This window comes from Physeter macrocephalus, chromosome 10 (genome assembly GCF_002837175.3).
Source record: "Physeter macrocephalus isolate SW-GA chromosome 10, ASM283717v5, whole genome shotgun sequence".
Lineage (NCBI taxonomy): Eukaryota > Metazoa > Chordata > Mammalia > Artiodactyla > Physeteridae > Physeter > Physeter macrocephalus.
The window spans coordinates 82,908,021-82,928,809 of record NC_041223.1 but is presented as its reverse complement, the minus strand read 5'-3'; the positions used below and the strand labels follow the sequence as shown (position 1 = coordinate 82,928,809).

The window sequence follows — 20,789 nt, the reverse complement described above, 5'->3', positions numbered from 1 at the left end:
CGCTGCCCATAAGCACGTAGACCCTAGACCAGTTGGAACCAGAAGGTTAATGATGCAGACTCCCGATTACCTCACCACCAACCAATCAAAAGAATGTCCATTAGCTGATCACGCCCTGCTCCTTGAGCACTCACTACGCACTCCAGGGCAGGACACACAGTTCTGAGGGCATTAGCACACTGTGGCCTCCTTTGCCTGGCAAAGCAATAAAGCTATTCTTTCCTCTTTCACTTAAAACTCTGTCTCTGAGATTTAATTAGGTGTAGGTATACAGAGGCCAGGTTTAGCATCGTATATGAACACATTTTGGGGGAAGAAAAGAAAATATCATGAAATTAAATTAAGAAAGCCAATAATTTTTCTTTAACATATTACTTTTGGAGACTCATCCATTATCTTTGAAGATATATTTTTTTCCCTAAGATTCTGTTGAAGACGATTTAATGAATTGCTTGGTTGGTTAAGTTGACCAACTCTCTAAGGCAAAGTTCTACAAATCAGTCAGGGGTCCAGAAGGAACCGACGGAAAGAGGAACCAGACACTTCCACGAGAGATGCAGGAATTAATACTTTGGACATGTTGCATCGTACTTGAAATGATTTGGCAATTGGACAACAGCGCACTTAAAACAGCAGCAGAAAAACCACCTTCCATTTGATTCTTACTGAGATTTATTGTTTTTAATAATGCCACTTTTCAGAAGTATAGTCATGTGCTCACTTAGACAGGCTGACAAAGTGAAAACTTGTACGTGATGCAAAGTACCCTTTGGGTCGGAGATTAAGACACAAATGGTGTGGTGACAAGTCAAGTGCCCCCAGCAGATGACAAACTCCACCTCCCTTCCTGGGATCTGGCTCCCATCTTGCCCCGTAGAACCCACAATGAATATCTGGCAAAATACAGAACACAGATGGCTGCCGACTGACATGAAAAGTAAATTTTATTAAACATGTTTACATACATGAGTTGGAAGTTCATTTAAAAGCACAGGGGAGTGTTAAGACAAGTGGTCAAAATAGAAAGATACTACCCAATTAGAATCAGTTGATCGTTGGCCACTAAGACAGAACGGAATCTAGTAGAAGTACACCAATGCTTCAGTCCTTCCTGCTCAGCATGGTGACCAGTGGTCAATCTGTGCCCTGGGAACGATGGGCAGGTCGTTCTGGCGTGTGTAAATAATAAATAATTCACTTGGTGCAGGCAGTATGTCTATGGATTAAAATCTATGTGTACACAGTGTCTACATGTGTTACAGCCCCACAGGAGGAATCTACACCAAAATATGTATTAGAAGGAATTTGGTCCATACTACATCACGTTTTCCAGAGGGTAAAAAATAAAGTCCATCTATAGACATTTCACTCCCGACTCACAGACTGAGTCTGGCTGAAACCTGCAAATGTCTATAACAAAAAATGGATGGCTTAGATTTCTTGGTTATTTCAGTAGAGTAATTAACAAGCAAACTGTACAAGTACATGCAACATACAAGCTGGCCTATGTGGAACTAACATACATTATTAAATAACCTTTTGTTTCTTTTCTTTTTCTTTTTTTCTTTCTTTTCTTTTTGTTTCTTTTCTTTCTTTTTTTTCTTTTTTTTTTTTTTTTTTTACAAAACGTGCATGCAGCTTTGAACAGTTCCAAGTCATGCTGCTCTATCTGTGAAATCACAAAAGTGGAGGGACCCATAAAAGGAGGGAGAAGATCTCAATGCACCTGCAGAGCCTGCAGAGCCTGCAGTTGGTAGCACATATACAGAAGGTCACAAGGGAATTCAAGGCCGAGAAAAACTCAGATGAAGAAAATGCAAATTGAAATTGGACTTTGTTTCATTTCCCCCACCCCCAAAAGTAAGATACTTGGCATTAAAAAAATCAAGCTTTGTGCTTGCACCTATCTCAAAGAAATGTAAATTAAAATTGGATAAAAAACATTCGTTTAGTGCAGAATATTTTGACTGGAATTTCCAGTGGAATATTAACAGCCCATACCATGCTCTTTCCAGGACAGGTGGTGTGTCTACACTGAGACATGGCGGAGGAGCCCGGGCATTGCTCAAAGTGTCTGAGGCTCAAGTCCATTTCTAGTCACCATTTTGGGAAGTCAAACATATGGTTTGTACACATGAGCATATACTTGTTTAGTTTTTGTTTTTTGGATGTCAGGAAGGAAAAGGCATTACCAGGAGTGTTTCCAAGGTACCATGATGCTGCTGGTTTAGTTCCCAGCACTAGCTGCAGACTCGGTTCTGTAAAAGTATTCCACGCAAAACGGTGGAAAACATAAATTAATGTTTTAGAATGCAAACAGATATGCGCTTCATTCAGAAAAAGTGATTCTGTGGTTATTTGTTTTTGGAAGATAACTTTTTGTTTTCTGGGTTTCTACACATAAGACCTTGAAGGATTATAAAGCAAAAGCTAGTGAAACCCTGCATTGGCCTCTTCTTGTCTTGTTGTACACACCCTGTGGAGATGCTACAGAGACTGCTTCAGCCCTTTTTTTTGGTGCTTTTGGAAAAAGAAAGGAAGGGTCTCTGTAAATATCACGAGGCCTGTCTGTCATGACACAGCAAAAAACAATGGAAATAACAAATACAGTGAAAACCAAACCGAAACAAAACAAATCAAGAAACCGAAATCAACAAACAACACACAAATAAACAAAACTTGTCAACCCCAGGGAAATAACACTGCTTGTGGTTTGTGCAAAAAACAGGTAAAATACAGCTTTTCACAGAGTGAGAGTTTCCAGTTCAATTTGGGATGTGTGTGTGTGTGTGTGTGTGTGTGTGTGTGTGTGTGTGAATTTGCAGTTTCCCCTCTCTCATTTGTCAGAAGCATCAGTGATTCTCACTAGCACGTTCACTTCCTGTATTTGATAACTGCCTTGTTCTGTCATGTGAAGCCAGGTTTTAAACAACGATAGGGACATATTATTGAAACACGACTACCAGCAAAACACAAGTTGATTGTCTGTCTCCAACCATTCTTTCGATCATGAAATATCTGGTTCAGATTATTATCCTGAAGGTAGAGTCTTACTGGTGTGAGTTCATTAGGACCGGATGCAGGGGGGCCCGGTGGAACTTTCCAGAGATGACTGGGAAGCCCGGCGGGTCAGGGGGGTGAGCGTGGGTTCAACCAGTGATGACGGGGGGAACAGCTTGTACCAGCCGATGACCATGCTGGAAAGATCCAGTTCCTCCAACAAGATCTGGGCCACGCCCATAAAGCATTTGTGATCCATTCTGCCGTAGTCTCCCCAGACAATCACCTGCAGAGACAGACAACTGCAGTAAAGCCTGAGCTTCTCTCCTTCATGTGTGAACAGTTGAAAGCAAACTATTCTGTAAAAGTGAGCCAGTGAGGGAAGCGGGGGAAGTGAATATAACTAAGACCAAGGAGGTATAATAATAAAAAGGTACTATCCTTCAGGTACTCCGAGAGACACTTCACCAGGATTTTTAGATGTGATGGAACGCAAATCACATTTCCCTAGTCAATGAGGGTATTGTCTACATAAACCATGTTAAAAATAAATACACAAGTTTATGTATATATAAATTCAAAACCGTCTTTAGCAACTACGATCTAGTAAGCAAAGTGCAGGGCCACAGAGATATACAGATGAAAATGTGTGCAAGCTAGGAGGGCGAAACAACCCAACTCCCTGTACCATGGCATGCGTGGATGGTGGAGTATGTACAAAGGACGAGAATATTTATTAAATTACTTTTATATTATAGACTTGTTAGCGAAGGGGCAAGTTGAACAATAATTGTAAGCTGGTGCCCTTGAGGACCTGCCTGACAATTTTGACTTGATCAGAAGGTTAATAAGTCAGTGAGTTCACTGACAATTACCACCTTCTGTCTCCTTTTGGTGGCAGGTAAGATTTCCATTACACTTGCTCCAGGTTCTGTTTCTAACCCTTTAATCCCCAGTGGAGGTTCCCAAATGAACTCACTCAACTGCTTTACACAGGCGGGGATGGTGAATCTTGCCTTTTCAATTTACTGAGTAACCTTGCCAAATTATTTAATCCCTGTGATCCTCAGACATAATCTTTAAAATGGGAACAATCATGGTCAAAACATTTAGAAAAGGAAGCACCTAACAATGCACCTGACATTCAACCCGTCCTGAATGTTTTCTGGTCCTTTCCTCTCTTCCTCTTTGAATCCCATGTCTCGCTCAATAAACTAGTATTAGCATTGGTTGTCCTGATTATCTATCTCTCTATCACTTATCTATCTATCAATCATCTATTTATCTATCTATCTAGGAGAGGAAATGGGTGGGAAATAGAGCAGAAGTAAAAGGAGAGGATGGAGAGAAGGAAGAAAAGGCGAGTGAAAATTAAAATCTTGTTTTCCATTAGAACCAAAAGATATTTTGATACTATATATTACTTATGTTGTAAATGAACAATTTGGACTTTATTCTCTTCCTGTTGGACCACCTCTTCAATGTTGATATGGATAATGGGCCTGTGACAGTGTAAAAAGTCAAACCAGCTATTACTGACCTGAAGGACTTTACCCTGTGGACTTTCGTCAAAAACCAGGGACTGTTGATACAAGGGGTCAAGGGTCTTTCGTGCAATTCTTGTCTTCTTTTTGGCTATGCAGGCCCCGTTCTCCAAAAGATACACTTTGACGTACGGAGCTGAACAAAGGTAACATTAACAGATTAGAAGTTAATCCTTCAAGTTAAATTGTTTTTATTAGAGAATGCTTCCGTAGACAAATAGAGATGCTTGTTGAAAGTTTCCCATTGATTATTTAAACCATTAAAAATTTTCAGTGCTCCATAAATTCTATCCCTTAAAACCCGTATGTTACCACTAACACCATTTTCCTCATTTGAAGTAAATGCATGCAAAGTTATCATAAGATTCTGACTGACTTGGTTTATGGCTGGCAATACAAAACAGGTTTATATCTTAAAGCACATTTTATATCTAAAAGCTCATCCTTTTTGTGATTAGAACTGAATTTGTATCCCGCATTTATAAATGGGCAGAAAAAAAAAAACCCTGACACAGCTAAGAAGCCATCATAACTAAACTTTGCCTTAAGACAACAAGACTCTTCCTAATACTTCCTGACAGAATAATTGTGCAAGGAAAACCCAGATCCACTTTTATGATCCACTTTTCTTTGATCCACAATGAAAGAACACAGAAAAGCTGTCTTGTTAATCAATCAGATAATGCAAAATAGAGCATGTGAAATTCAAATGCAGCAAATGTTTTGAGTTTTTGCCCATGTAAGACTCTCTTGTCCAAACAGTAACACCGCTCCTTACCAGGCGTGGATTTGGAACCAGGCTTTTGCGTGAGGCTTCGTGCTCTAATCACTTCAACTTCTAATTGGCCCTTTTTATCCTCCATTCCAATTTGTATATCACCTGTGAGTGGAGGAAGCAAAATGTTTCAGCTTCTTTGCAGTCACATGCAGTTAAAAAAATAGAGGTCCACAAGAGACTCCAAATTATGATCTTCATGATCTTCATAAATAACTAATATTTTGAGCTCCCCTACACCATTTTCTTTCCCTACCTCCAAATCAGGTTTTGAAATGTTTCTCTTCATTTTTCTGGTGCTAATCTAACTTTCGAGAGTCTCATGCTGGTTTATAAATTACTTAACTGCAACAATACTGAAGTATTTAAGTGATTCTTGTACTCTAATAAGATTTCTTATCCTTTATGTCATCTATTATATAATACTTCTTAATAAAAAGTACAATTATCTGTGTCTCCATTATCTAGAGAAAACCTTCATTAATGTTTTGGTAAATATCCTAGCAATTTCACAAGTTCATTCATTCTTTCCTCCCTCCCTCCCTCCCTCCCTCCCTTCCTTCCTTCCTTCTTTCCTTATCTCTCTCTCTATCACTATATCTATGTATCAATCTATCCATCTCTATCTCTCTAACTATATGTGTATCTATCTATCTATCTATCTATCTATCTATATCTATCTATCTATCCATCATGACCATACATCCTCAATTTATTGACTGTATGAACCACTGAATGGGCATGTCATTGCCTATTTAACCAGATCCCTCTGGATGGAAATACAATTTATCTACATTGCTGTCATCATAAGCAGCCCTAGAATGAACAGCTTTATAAAGAATTTTTGCACCCTTGGTCAATTATTTCTTGAGCATAAATTCCCAGATTTTAAATTGTTAGGTCTAATTGAATGGACATTTAAAAATGCCATGTGTATTGCCAACATCCTTCAGAAAGGTTGTGCCAGTTTGTACTGTGACCAGAAGAATCTGTCTTTCCCATTTCCCACAGCCCACTAATACTGTTACGAGCAACATGCCTATTTTTTGCCAATCTGACGTTCAAAAAGTTATAATTAGCATTTCTTTGATTATTAGGGAGGTTGAACATATTTCTAAATATTTTCAGTTTTTATTCCTTCTTTTGTATTGCCTGTTCATGTCCTTTACCTATTTTTATAAGATGCTCAGCTTTTTCTGAATGGTACGATACTTTATCCCTGAAAATATTAAATATAATTATTTCTAAGTTGTGTTTAGTTGGTTGAATCATCTCTGCTTTCTCAGTTGTGAATTCCTTTTACTTGCCTGGTTCACTGATCAATGTTGTGGTTCTGGATTGTTTATTAGTTTATCGTTTATTGTTTATAATAATTCTGTTTCAGACCTTAGCTCCTGGACTCTTGGGTTTCTGTTTTTGTTTTAATCACATACACACATAGTTTAAAGAGTCAAACTGTTCTCTAAGACTTGTTATTAGTATAAAATATTCCCAGCCTTTCTCTCAACCTCTTTCCTTCCAAAGGTCACTGTTTTCAAAATTCTCAGTATTTTAACTGATTTATTTTTTACTTTTTGGCATTTGCATCCCTATCTCTAAATACCATACACAAATTTTCCTTTTTTCTTCAGTTTTAGATATCATTATTGACCCCCAATTTTGCTCTCTCTCACTGCTTCCTACCCCCACCATATACTTGACATTTTCTGTCATCCTCTTCTCCCAATATTAATATTTATATTATGATTAGGCAACATTATTTGTAGCCAAGTGAACTGGAGTATCATGATTACTTCTCATTTCTTAGACACTCTTCTTTTTCCCTACACCCACTAAGTGTCTTTTAAAAAGCCCTTGCTGACATTTTTATGGATGTATCACTGATTCAACCCCTTACTCTCTCCTGGTTGTTTATCTCTTCCATAAAATCAAGCATATTAGGTATTCTATAGATTTTGTCTTACGAATCTGACATGCTATTGATACAGCTTGGACAGGTTGCTTATAAAGCCCGTTGCAGCTGTTTTATTACATTTTCCTTCACTACCGTCCTGGGTATCCCACCCATTTCTCTCTTGTGTGGAAGCATTTATTTACTGGATGTCATATTCCTCTTTTTTAGTTCACAATTTTTACATTCACTGAGTTCATTTTGTTGAAGTATATCCTCCAATAGCTTTCCGAGCAATGATGGGTATAAGGAAAATGTTTTGAGACCATTCCTGTCTGAATATGTATTTATTCTAGCCTCATACTTACTTGATGATTTGACTGGCTATTTTAGTCTTTTGTTGGAAATCAATTGTTACTCAGAATTTCGAAGGCAATGCTCATCTTCTGGATTCCAGTATTATTATTGAGGAGTCCAATGAGAAGCAGATTTTTGATAGTCTGCATAAAATTATTTTTCCTCTTAGGAAACTTGTGGGGTGTTCTATCAACCTCTGGTGCTGTAAAATCTCACGATGATGTCTTTGTGTTGACCTATTCTCATGCATTTTGCTGACTACTCTATGGGTTCTTTCAAGCTGGAATCTCATGTCCTTCAGGAAATATCTATTTCACATGTTGCATATAATTTTCTCCATTTATCATCTTTTTAAACTTTACATATGGCATATTTTGTTAGTAGAAGTTTATCTGGCTTTGGTCTGGAAGTTCTTTCCCACTCCAAGAGTATAGAAACATTAACTTAAGTGATTTTCAGTATTTTCCAGTGTCTTTCTCCACCCTGTTTCTCCTTTACAATTGAGTCCAAATATTTTTTTAAATTAATTAATTTGTTTTCGGCTGCGTTGGGTCTTCGTTGCTGCGCGCGGGCTTTCTCTAGTTGCGGCAAGCAGGGGCTACTCCTTGTTGCGGTGCGCGGGCTTCTCACTGCGGTGGCTTCTCTTGTTGCGAAGCACGGGCTCTAGGCGCGCGGGCTTCCGTAGTTGTGGCTCGCGGGCTCCAGAGCGCAGGCTCAGTAGTTGTGGCGCACGGGCTTAGTTGCTCCGCGGCATGTGGGATCTTCCCGGACCAGGGCTCGAACCTGTGTCCCCTGCACTGGCAGGCAGATTCTCAACCACTGCGCCACCAGGGAAGCCCCCAAAACATTATTTTTTTAAGTTCTGAAGTAGGGAGGTAATTTCATTAATATTTTTTTGCATAGCTAGACACTTATGCCAATCTCCTTTATTGAATAATCCATCGTTTTTTCCGTGCTATAAAATTCTACCCTTCTCCTACATTTGGATTTACTGTAGACTGTCTTAACAGAATTTTGATAATTCAGAGATTAATGACTAACTTTATTCATTTTGCATATCTCAAGTTAGAAAAATGCATTAGAAATTAGAATAGTCATTTGAAACCAGCAACACCTGAGCTAAAATGTTGCTTCTCGCTTGTATAACTATTATGCTACTTTATTTTATTATTATTATTTTTTTATTATGCTACTTTAAATGATCTTATCAAGCAGGAAACATCAGTTTTCCTACAGAAAAAAATTATTCTTACCCATTGCAGGGGTGGCGAGGGTTTGGCGGCCAACAAGCTGGGCTGGTCCCAGTCCATCGAGAAAATCACTGAATTGACTATCCGCTCCTAGTCTCACTCCAGGAAATATTAAGCTATTAGCAAAAGGACAAAAATCAAGACATTAGATCTTCTAGAATTATTTTCATTAGTTTCCATTAGATGACGAGTTCTGATCATGAATCGAACAGTACTTAGGCAATCGGTTTGCTTACTGATTCTTTGCATTTCCTCTGAGCCAAGCCCATGAAGCTCAGCACTGATTGCGAAAAGGTCTAAACTATCAATTTAAGACCTGATGTTGTTACATAATATTGCGCAGAGTTCTCTGTGCTATACAGTAGGTCCTTGGTGGTTAACCATTTTAAATATAGCAGTGTGTACATGTCGATCCCAAACTCCCAGTTATCCCTCCCCCGCTTCCCTCCTGGTAACCGTAAGTTCACCTGAAACTAACACAACATTGTTAATCAACTATACTCCAATAAAAAATAAAAAGTTTAAAAAAAGACCTGATGTTCTATTCAGGAGGGCTCAGTTACAGTTTTTAATGTAGTAATTTTTCTGCACACTTTACAAATACAAATCCCTACAAAAATGTATCACTGACGTAAGGTACAAGGTGCAAAATTTTACGTCATGAACAAATACATAAATAATTGCTCATGAGCATTAAGTAACATTAATGCTAAATGTTAAGAAATAGCTAATAATTTCTTGAATAAATATTATAGCATAGTACAAATTCTTATTTACAAATCAAAATGTTTAATTTCTTCATTTTTGAAAGAATTAAAATTTCATATTACCTGAGATTTTTATTTAATTCAAATGGAAATGAATTGGTTAACATACGTCTAGTTCTCACAACACCAGGACTGCTTGAAGCCCCAGGCTACAGGCTCTCCCAGAGCAGTGACTGTGCTCTTGTTTACTGACATCTTCTGGGTAACAAGAACCAGGCTTGTTACATAGTTGGACTTCAATAAGTATTTTTTTGAATAAACAGGTTTCTATAAGGATTGTTTCCAGTGTGCTTTCACACATATTGTTTCTTCACAATCAAAGGAATTAGATAAGGTATTAATTATTATCCCATCCAGAGACTATAAAATAAATCTATGAGAGGTTAAGGGGCTTATTCATGGTGGAGGTAAATATTATTAGGTTTGTTAATTTTTACTTTTTTAAAATTTTTATTGGAGTAGAGTTGATTTACAATGTTGTGTTAGTTTCAGGTGTACAGCAAAGTGAATCAGTTATACATATACATATATCCACTCTTTTTAAGATTCTTTTCCCATATAGGCCATTACGGAGTATTGAGTAGAGTTCCCTGTGCTATACAGTAGGTCCTTATTAGTTATCTATTCCATACACAGTAGTGTGTATATGTCAATCCCAATCTAGATTTGTTAATTTTTATATCCGAAAATAGTGTCTCTAGTTTTCTATTTGTAGATTGCTTCATAATACTTCAGCAAATATTGGTATTTTGTCAGCAAGTTTAACTACATAAGATCATGCCTGCTGATTTTTGTTCTTGGCTGTATCTTGCTGGGAGTATGCATATCACTCATTGGAGCAAATAAAGGGATTCACTAGTTTTAGGAATGGGAAAGCCTATCATGAACATTAACTTGGCAGAATTTACTTCATTTTCTGAACAGAATAGAAAAATGCCAGTAAAATAAAATAAATTGTTAATATTAGATTGGTAAAAGATATTTGAATGGTAATAAATAATTACGGAAAACTTGTACATGGTCAATCCCCAAGTAACCCACTGTAGGATACTAATTACTTGTTATCTGTCACCTTAGTAAAAGTTCAATTTTACCAGAAAAATTCTCAAGCATAGGAAAATGCAGGTTTTGTGCAAGATCTATATGAAATGGTAAAAATCATGTCAAGTAACCAAAACAAAAATCTAGTTATATTTTTTCAAAATTAATTAATTTCAGGATTAACTAAAATTCTTTAATCAGAAAAATAATGAAGCAGATAGCTCCTGGGCTTTTTTTCCTAAGGTAAAAATGAATTTGTGATGTTTTAAAAACAAGAAGTTTTAAGTTGCTATTATGAGAACGTTAGACTTACAACAACTTAGAGCCCAAAATAGTTTGGAGAAAAGTAGGAATATGGGCAATTAGTTCCACACTTCTAAGTTTTAATTCAGATTTTGGTAACTGGGCCAGACAATACATTTCCCATATGAACGAATCCATTAAATGTGGCATTTCTACAATAAACATCGGGTCATGGACTATTCTGATATTTTCTGGATGATAGAAGTCAGTTTATTCACATTCACCCGCCAATTTCTTCATCCCTTTGAAATGTCTGTGTGACCAGGTGCAGAGGTGTGTCCGTGTGTGTGCGTATCCAAAGAGGTCAGGCTGTTTTCAAACGGATGGTTGACCTCCTGGCTGTATAAAGAAGCTGCAGGATCACCCTGGGGGCCTTGTTATCTGCCCTGTGACTACAGGACCCTTGGCCCCCGGCCACGCGGATGTGCAGAGGCCACTTACTTTCCCTCGGAGCTGTAACTGTTGATGCTGCCATCCGTAGACTCCCGGCTCGGCTGCCTTACCATCTTTCTCATCTCGGCTGCCATTCCCGTCTCTGTGCTTCTCTGGATGGTGCTTTTTAACTTCTTGTGGCCTGACTCTGACAGGAGAGAGTAAAAGAAACTCTAAGTTTGTTTTAGACGACTCCCCCCGAATATCGATTGATTCTGCAAGTACGATAGTTAATTACGCGTATAATTAAAAATCTACGCAGAAAAGTAGTGTCTAAGAGAATCCTCTGGTTAATTAAATCTCTTTGCCGAAGGATGCTTTGGCCAAGGGTTTAGCAGCGGAAGGCAGACCAGCTGCCTGTATCCCAATGAGGCAAAATGCACTCTTTGTATTACTGCTGCTGCAGTTGTCAACTTCAGTGAAAAACTGGATTTTGCACGGAACTGTTCTGTGGAACCTAACAGGTTTCTCCTAATCTGGGATGCTCCAACTGCATAGGGACAAACCTAAATGAATGGACCATGTCCTTTAAAAGAGAAGAGGCACTTGGAACTCAGCGTGAAAAACACGGCTGTGTTGGTACTGCCAGGTATCGGCAATCCTCACAAAGAAAAATAAACCAGCGCTTTATTTAATGATTTTTGCCACACCGTAACATAGACGATCTCATCTGACGTGACACAGAGGTTACCTATGTAGGCAGAACAGGTACTATCTTAATTCCAGGCTTCACAGCTATGCATGGCCTTTCGACCCAGCTGTAGCCTTCTGACCGCAGTTTTGGGCTGAGTCTCTTTTTGCACTGTGAATCATACTGGCTGATTATTTCCTTGATCAACTCTAAGTTCAGGGCAACTTTCATCAGCCCCTTTGAAATGCACTAGCCAGTATACTATTCATAGCAAGGATATGGAATTCTAAAACATTTATTTGATTAGAGCAATATCGAAAGGTTAGACAAACTGTTAGACTTTTACAACCTGCCATGCTTTTTCTACCTACACATTCTATATGCATTTCTTGTTTTCTTTCCATTTTATTTTCACATAGTATCATTTAATACCCATGAATAATATATGAAAAATGCTCTATGTACATGACCACATACATAAAATACATACATATGTGTATACACATAACCTTTTCAATCCTCATAAAACCCCTGTGAAGAAGATGCCTAAAAACATTCCTAAATAAACGGTATAAAAACTGAACGTTTTCCTCTCATTTCGGGTCACTGCAACACTTTTGTAGATTGTCTAATAAAAGATGTCACGGGTTATATCCTATGGACTCAATGTGGAATATTCTCTATATAACAGTCATGCTGAGTAAATTGGAATATGTCACTCCCTTGCTCAAGATCTTCTGATGGTTTATCAATCAAAATTAAAAGAAAGTCCAAACTGTTATCATGGCTCCAAAATGCATATGATCGGGTCCCTGGCTGCCTCTCAGACCTTCCCTCCCCCATTCCACGTGGTCACTGTCCTCCTCTCAACTCTTGCATTTGCTTGGACACCCCAAGCATGCTGCCCTCAGTCTGTCCTTCTGATTTTCTTGTTTATTTAGGGCTCTGCTCCAACATCACCTCCTCAGAGAGGATTTTTCTTTTTCTTTTTTTTTTTTTCTTTTTCTTTTTTTTGCGGTATGCTGGCCTCTCACTGCCGGCCTCTCCCGTTGCGGAGCACAGGCTCCGAACGCGCAGGCCCAGCGGCCACGGCTCACGGGCCCAGCCGCTCCGCGGCATGTGGGATCCTCCCGGACCGGGGCACGAACCCGCGTCCCCTGCATCGGCAGGCGGACCCTCAACCACTGTGCCACCAGGGAAGCCCAGAGAGGCTTTCCTGATCCTCATCACTCTTTATCCCCTTGCCACGCTTTATATTTCTTCATGACGCTGCTGCATCTGCTAGTAAAGCTTCATTTGTTTGTTTGTAGTTGTTTCACCAGTTTGAATTTGATTTCTACAAGAAGGGGGACGTGGGGAGTATTCCTCTCCATTGTCCTTAGTATCTAGAACACTGGTATGAATCACAGCTCTCGTGAGAAAGTGCATTTTCCCATCATCCCACATAACACAATTACAATACAATACAAACAGGTCTATGTTCTTTTGAAGATTGTACTGTTTCATTGTATGGTTATGTGGCATCACCATTAAACCATCTCTTTACTGATGAGCATTTGGAAGGTTTCCAGTTGTTACAGGAGTTTTTATAGAATAAATTTTTAGAAGTTGAAATGCTAGCGAAAGGGTAGGAATCTGTTTGATCTTATTAACTGTTTCTAACTTGCCGTTTAGAAACCTTGTAGCAATTTGTTCTCCTACCAACCTTCCCATGGATGTACCCAGTTTCTCACCTATGGCTCTGGATTCTCCACCTGTCCTCTTTCTGGCCTCTGTGTTGCCCACTGGACTTGTCATTGTAGAATTTGTACACTTACTCAAGGCAGGGACTTCACCTTTGGCCACTCTGGGTGCTGTTTAGCTTAGTTTGGGTGTTTATTTATGTGAATCCTGTGCCTCCTTCTTAGATGTAGTTCCTGTATCAAGTCACCGTGTAGAGCAATGTTCCATCTCTGCGTGCATATTGGCTGCACCCCACCTGAGGGGAAGGGGCAAGCTCCCAGGCCGTATTACCCAAGGAGCCAACTAAAATCGTGAAAAATGTTTACCCCAGGCAGCCTGAGGCAATAAACGAGGGTAGAACACCAAATTCTATTGAAAATAATGAGGTGGATAGCTAGAAAAATGAGGGCAAATTTTAAATCTATATGGTGGGGGGATACTGAAAACTGGAGAGAAACAGTTAAGAGAATCAGCTGCAAGGGGTTCAGGTTAGAGTATCTGTTCATTCAGCTGTTCATTTATTTACCCATCCATGCATCCATCCATCCAACAAATATTTACTAAGCACCAACCTGGTGTCCCACACTGTTCTAGGTGCTGGGTATATACTGATGATAACAAATTTTCTGCCTTCATGGAGCTTACATACGTGTGTGTATACAAGCAAGGCAATGATCAAATCAACAGATATACATAATAGGCCTGGTAATCGGTGCTACAGATAAAAATAGGTAGGAGAAGGGGGATGGAGAGTGTCGGGGGCAGAGCAGCAATGGTTTTATTAAAAAGGGGGTCAGGGTCTCATCAAGCATCGGTCTGGAGGACGTGAAGGGACTGGACGGTGACCCCCATGGCTGGGTTGGTCCTGGTGGCTGTACTGGGGAGGCTGTGAGTGACGGCGGTCAGGAGGGGCCGCTGTCTGGTCAGCAGCCCCCAGTCCTCAGGTTTCCTCTGCAGTGTTTCCGGTGCTGATCCTGAGTCCGGCCAGGAGGCTCTGTGTGCCTGGCCATCCAGATGATGGGGAGAGGCTGTCAGAGCCTGGCTTCTCCTGCATTTCCTAACACCTGTTCCACGTGGTTGTCATGACATATTTGCTCAATGAATGAAAAGAAAAAAATTTTAAAAAGTGAAGAGTTCTTTATCAATTTGTATTTTTAATGGTGATATCAAGTTTTCTCAAAGAAAGGTGTATCTACAGCAGTTTTAAACCTTCATAGCTTTCAAAATGTAAGTGCTATACACTTTGCAAAACCATCATCTAAGAGGTTGGTTACTGAACTTTCTTTTACACTTATTTAATTTTGTGGATTTGAATAATAGTTTTTAATGTTAAAGTTTTTGTTTTAGTCCTTCTGAAGATGGCAATCATGGACCGATATCTCTTGTCTTACTCACGTTAATAAATATGCATCACAAAGAGTTCTGATGCACTAGACAATTGTATAAAGGCCCGGGTAACAGCTGGGTAAACAATTCCAGCCATGAATCTGTCTGATTTATATTCAAAGGGCTCTCTTTTTATCCGGAATAAGGGTTGGAAGGAAGATTGTTTTATAGATGTGGAAACTGTACATTTGGAGAAGAATAATTCATGCAACAAATATCTGTCCAGCACTTGCACTGGTCCTTGCCTTTTCTGGATGCTGGTGATACAGCAGTGAGCACAGCCGACACAGACCTCTGCCTGATGGAGCTTACATTCTAGTGGGAACAAAGGCTTGTTCAGCATCCCCCTCGTTAGCCCAGAAGCTGGATGAGAAACCTGATTTTCTGAGCCACAGTCTTGTGATCATTCCATTATACCACAGTTTAGGAAAACACAGCGTCTGATCTGATTAATTTTACAAACGGAACAATAGTTTAGCTACACAGATATTTTCATGTATACATTTTCATAAGGGCTTACAAGTTCATTTGAAAACATTGTTAGAATCACATATATTCTATACAAGTGTATATAATTGTATTCATCCCTCTATGCTATAATTATAGCATAAATGTGTTACATATGTCATTTTAATACCAATATAATGTATTAAACCATTAAATATTAGAAAATACTGTTATGTCTGTTAAAGATACCACCAGTATTTAATAATTACTTGTATCCACTGAAGAATCATTAACCAGATAAAGACATGAAGTTTGCTATCAAATGCTGTCATGAAACATTTGACCTGAAACTTCTGTCCTAAGTACTATACAAAGAACAAAAGGATTAGAAAACTTGTACATTTACAAACACACAAAAATTAGCAAAATCCAATTATCGGGGGTAAGTATTTTACACATGCTTTAGAAGAGCAGATTTTCTCTCACAGAATGTTCCAAAATGTGTCCTGTTTATATATGAACTCTCACTTTTCATATTTAGAGATGCTATATTTAGAAACAACTTATTGACTTATTAATTCATTCTATAAATACTCACTAAGTACCAAGGGCCGATAATCTAACAGGCATCGTTCTAGGTGTTGGAGCTACACCAGTAATGAGACAGGATATCACATACCGTAAATAACTGAAACAGGTCGGGTAACATGATAATTTTCGACAAATATCACATGATATCACTTATATGTGGACTCTGACAAAAAAGATACAAATGAACTCATTTACAAAACAAAAATAAACCCACAGACGTAGAAAGCAAACTTAGGGCTGCCAAAGGGCAAAGGCTGGGGGAGGGGTAAATCAGGAGTTTGGGATGAACACATACACACGACTATATATAAAATAGATAAACACCAAGGACCTACTGTAGAGCACAGGGAACTCTACTCAGTATCTTGTAATAACCTATAAGGGAAAAGAATCTAAAAAAGAATAGAGAGGTAGATGGATAGATAGATATATGTATAACTGAATCACTCTGCTGTACACCTGAAACTAACATGATATTGTAAATCAACTCTACTTCAATGAAAAAAATAAAGATAGCATAAATTAATATAACTTATATAATAAAGATAAGATAAATTATCGTTTAAAAAATGACAATTTTAGATACTGGTAATCATCATAAAAAAATGAAGAAGAGCCTGTCTCAGTCGAGTGAATTCCTTTGGATCAGCTGGGCAGGGCAGGCCACGTGTAGAAAAGGAGGCCGCCGTGCAAGGGTCTGAAGGAAGGATATTCCAGGCAGAGGAGCAAGAGGAGGGCCTGATCTCCCCCGGCGGGTCTGAGACGAGCGCGGGGAGAGGATGTCGGGGAGGAGAGAGGCTGGCGGAGCAGCCCCGCTGGGCGGCCACGGGGACTCTGGGCTGACCGTGATGGGAAACCAAGGCCTGATCGCCCTTCTCCAAGGGCCCCTCGAGCTACTGTGTGGGAATGAACTGCAGGAGCAGGAGTGGAAGAAGCAGGGGACGGGGAGACTTTCCCACCTAAGGAGAGAGAAAACGGCGGTTGCGGCCGCGGCTGGGGGACCAGCAGAGATACGCGAGGAGGGGCTTTGAGCTTGTCCTGCGGTGGAGCTGACAGCCCGAGCGCGCTCTGGTCCAGGAAAGCTGAAACAAGCATTGGTTAGGATAACTAGCTGGATGACGGTGCCACTTAACTGGAAAGGCAGAGCAACTCGTTGTAGGGGGTCGAAATGCTGAGTTCTCTGGTGGACGTTCGAGGGGTCCCCGAGAGAGCGGCGTGGAGCGTAAAGCAGGAAGAAGATGTACAAGTCAGGGCACGAGGCTCAGCTCCAGGCCGGAGAGGTTGGGAGGTAGCAGACGGACAGACAGGACGCACCGGCATGGGCATGCAGGTGGGATAAAGCCCTGCGGCGCCAGTGTTCAACAGGGGGGCAGCGCAGCGGAGCCCGGGGTATATCCACATTTAAGGTCCACAAGAAAATCAAGGCTGCCGAGAGGTCTCCAAGGGAAGACCTTTTAAGGTTCCGAGAAAAAGAGGTAAGTGTCGCGGTGCACAAATCAGAAGAGTGAAGTGTTACAGGAAGTAAAATAATTAAGGCTCGATTACTACTTAGAATTTTAGTACGGAGCAGACACACAGACACGATGACAGTGCCTGCCTCCATGGGTATCGCTGATTTCGAGGGGGCCTGGGGGCCTGAGGGGAACCATCAATCAGAAGAGAGGGCGAGAGATGAGACTGCAGAGCAGCGCCTGGACTGTTTCCAAAAGGTTTGCAGTCACTGAGAGACAGTATCCGGAGAGTCACACAGGATGAGGGCAGGTTTGTCTATTTTTTAAGACCTGTGATATCAGAGCTTATCTCTATGCAGAGGGGAATCGACAAATGCACAGGATGAAACACAACAGTTCCGGGTCTAATATTATTGGTTGGAGAGGTGGATAAAGATAGATCATGTCCGATAAATCATCTTTCAGTCAGAGCAGTCTCTAATGCCAAACGAATAGTCAATTCCATCCATCAGCTGGAAAAATCAGTAAAAGAATATCACCTAATGGATTAAACAGTTGGAGTCCAAAAGGTAAAAGTAATAATGTCCTGTCAAGTCACACAGAGAAACCTACAGAGTAAGTGCAACCTTTTGGTGACCCTGAAAGTAACAAATGAGATCAGCGATAAGATTTACTTTTTTATATGTACAGTGACAAAATTCAGTTATTTTTAACAGAAAAGTTGTTGTGGATAATCTGATATGTTTTGTTCATTCACTCCTTTATTGACTGATTCAAGGAACTGTTTCCTGAGTGCTTCAGTCCAGTGCTGTGTATAGAAACGTGGAAAGGAAAGAGGCCCTGATTCCAAGCAGTTCGTGGCCTCGTAGGAGAGACTGGCAAGTACATGTTTAATTGTGATTCAGTGTAAGTGCAACACGGAGGATTTATTTTATATCTATTTGGCTTTAGGTATTTACCTCACGTAAACCCAATAATACAGAGAGAGGAGGAGAGGGCAAGAGAGAGAACGGTTTAAACAGTGAGGGGGGTCTGCGGCTTGCTCTGCCACTGAATGAGCACATAACCTAGCAGAATCAGGAGGTGAGAAATGCAGACGTTCTCTTCCTTCACTTTATTTCAGTTCCTGAGGAGAATTCCAGAGTTTATGATGAGCTCTAAAATCGGCTGCCTAAACACAAACCAACTACTTCATCTGCTGTGCAAACAAAGCAGCAGCAAAACAATCCAACTGACAGGATTGGACTCCCCGAGACACCGCAGGTTGGAATCCAAGGGATTTGCAAAGGAAATTTTAACTCCACGCCGATGGTGAAGGGGGATTTATATTTCAGGCCAAGAGAGCAGCATATGTAAAGGTCCTGAGGTGATGGGGAGCAGCGCCCCTTGAGATGGATGCATTTCCAGGTTGACCCGAGTTCAGTGAGTGGTGGGTGCAGCCCGGGAGGCCCTCACGCGGCCTCCGACCTGATGCTCTCAGGATGCATGGTTAGGTACCACTGGGGCGGCTGTTATATTAGTATTGATTCTTATTGACCTCAAGGTCTTGGGCCTCTCAGTGCCAGCATTAACCACACACAGTTGTGTGTACTTTGTATTATGTACAACACAACACAGATCTCCAGAGACCATTCTTTACAAGAAAAGACCCAGCAATTCTGCTGGTGTCAGATGCTTTCAGTGTTGTAGTGACCACATAGTCGGAAAGTTTTATTAGGCAGTCGGTTCCAACAGTGCCATAGTAGGGTCTTTGGGTAATTTTTAAACAAACAAACAAAAATGTTCCTTTTGTGCTGGGCCAAGGTTCTTGATTATATTTCATCCCATGCAAGATAAGTACAACTTGTAAAAGTTTCATAGGTCTGAAGAATATTTTTAGAACATTGCATGAGGGTTCTTGGACTTTTATGGTTTCCCTCATTCATTCTCCAGTTGAATCCTACAAGCCATAACATCTACTGTTTCTCTTTCCTCTTCCCATTTTCCAAAGAGGTTTATAATGAAAGATACACAGTGCTCAAAAAGCTAAAAATAGGATCGTTCAGGATCTTTTTGTGAGATGGATGGAATAAGTGCCCTTGATGATATTTTCAGAATTCTTCCAGTCTTTCCCAGTGATGTAGCCAAGCTCTCTTATTCCATTCCCATAACCCGAAAGAGGCAAGGTGTTTCCTTTGCTGCCATGCACCTTAAGTTCTCTGCAGATATGGCTTTAGAAAAGGGGCTGGTCCGTGCTGATCCCTGACCTTTGCTTTCCAGCCCATTTGTGGCTAACAGCTGTTCTCTGGTGAGAAGCCCACATCGTTCTGAGCGCCCAGAACACCAGCCGTCAGACCAGCTCAGTCCACTCACCGTACTGAGCTTTCCAGCGAAACGTTTGCTACTGCGACCTCAGCCTTTCCTCTTGCCCAGCTGGTGAAAACGTGAGCAAGACCAAGTCCAAGATGGGCTTTTAAATAATCTGCATATTAAAGTTAATAAGGCTGCCCCCAAATATTTAGGTAAAGAGGTGGAAAGTCACAGAAATACACCACCTGCCCCACATCCTGTTCTGGCCAGAAGCGTCAGGGAGGGGCATTTACATGCCGGACACCTCACTGCTGCAAACCGCTTGACTTCACAGCCTCCATCTTCCCAAAGTGTGTCCGTGGCCTGGACCGAACTGCGTCACGCTCCCCACCCCCTGCCCCCAATTCATAGGTTGAATTGGTTGAAGTCCTAACCCTCAGTTCCTTACAGTACGACTGTGTTTGGAGATAGGACCTTCAAAGAGGTGAGTAAGTTAAAATCAGCCCCCTAAGGAGGCCCTAATCCCATGTGACTGGTGTCCTTACAAGGAGAGGAGATCAGGACACACAGAGAGGCCACGATGCCAAAAGGCAGCAAGACGGCGGCCACCTGCAAGCTGAGGAGAGAGGCCTCAGAGGACACCGCACCTTGATCTTGGACGTCCAGCCCCTAGAACCGTGAGAGTATAAATGTCTGTTATTTGAACCACCCAGTCTGTGGTATTTCGTTATGGCAGCCGAGCAAACCAATACATCTAGGGAGTGGATACTGTATAAGGTCATCTTCTTGTTTGATAAATGTGATGATTTAAATACAAGTTAAAGCACCTGGGGATAAATAATCACCTAATTTGTCTGAGGACGAAATTAAGCCCCCAATACTGGGATGGACTCATTGCAGCTTGTCTTGATT

The 20,789-nt window shown here is 40.5% G+C and overlaps 1 protein-coding gene across 39 annotated transcripts in view; it reads right to left on the bottom strand.

The window, feature by feature from the left end:
• Window positions 1-2,518: 2,518 nt before the first annotated feature.
• Window positions 2,519-20,789, bottom strand: part of RIMS1 (regulating synaptic membrane exocytosis 1) — a 463,886-nt gene continuing 445,615 nt past the window's right edge. For 38 of the 39 annotated variants that reach the window (XM_024133005.3, XM_055087651.1, XM_024133006.3 and 35 more), the window contains 5 exons: window positions 11,370-11,508; window positions 8,821-8,933; window positions 5,323-5,424; window positions 4,541-4,680; window positions 2,783-3,286 (listed from right to left, as the gene is read on the bottom strand). In XM_024133005.3, coding sequence (XP_023988773.1) covers window positions 3,068-3,286; window positions 4,541-4,680; window positions 5,323-5,424; window positions 8,821-8,933; window positions 11,370-11,508 — 713 coding nt within the window. In that variant the 3' untranslated portion in view covers window positions 2,783-3,067. Of the gene's footprint in view, window positions 3,287-4,540; window positions 4,681-5,322; window positions 5,425-8,820; window positions 8,934-11,369; window positions 11,509-20,789 lie in introns of all 39 variants that reach the window. The other variant, XM_024133046.2, reaches the window with a different exon arrangement.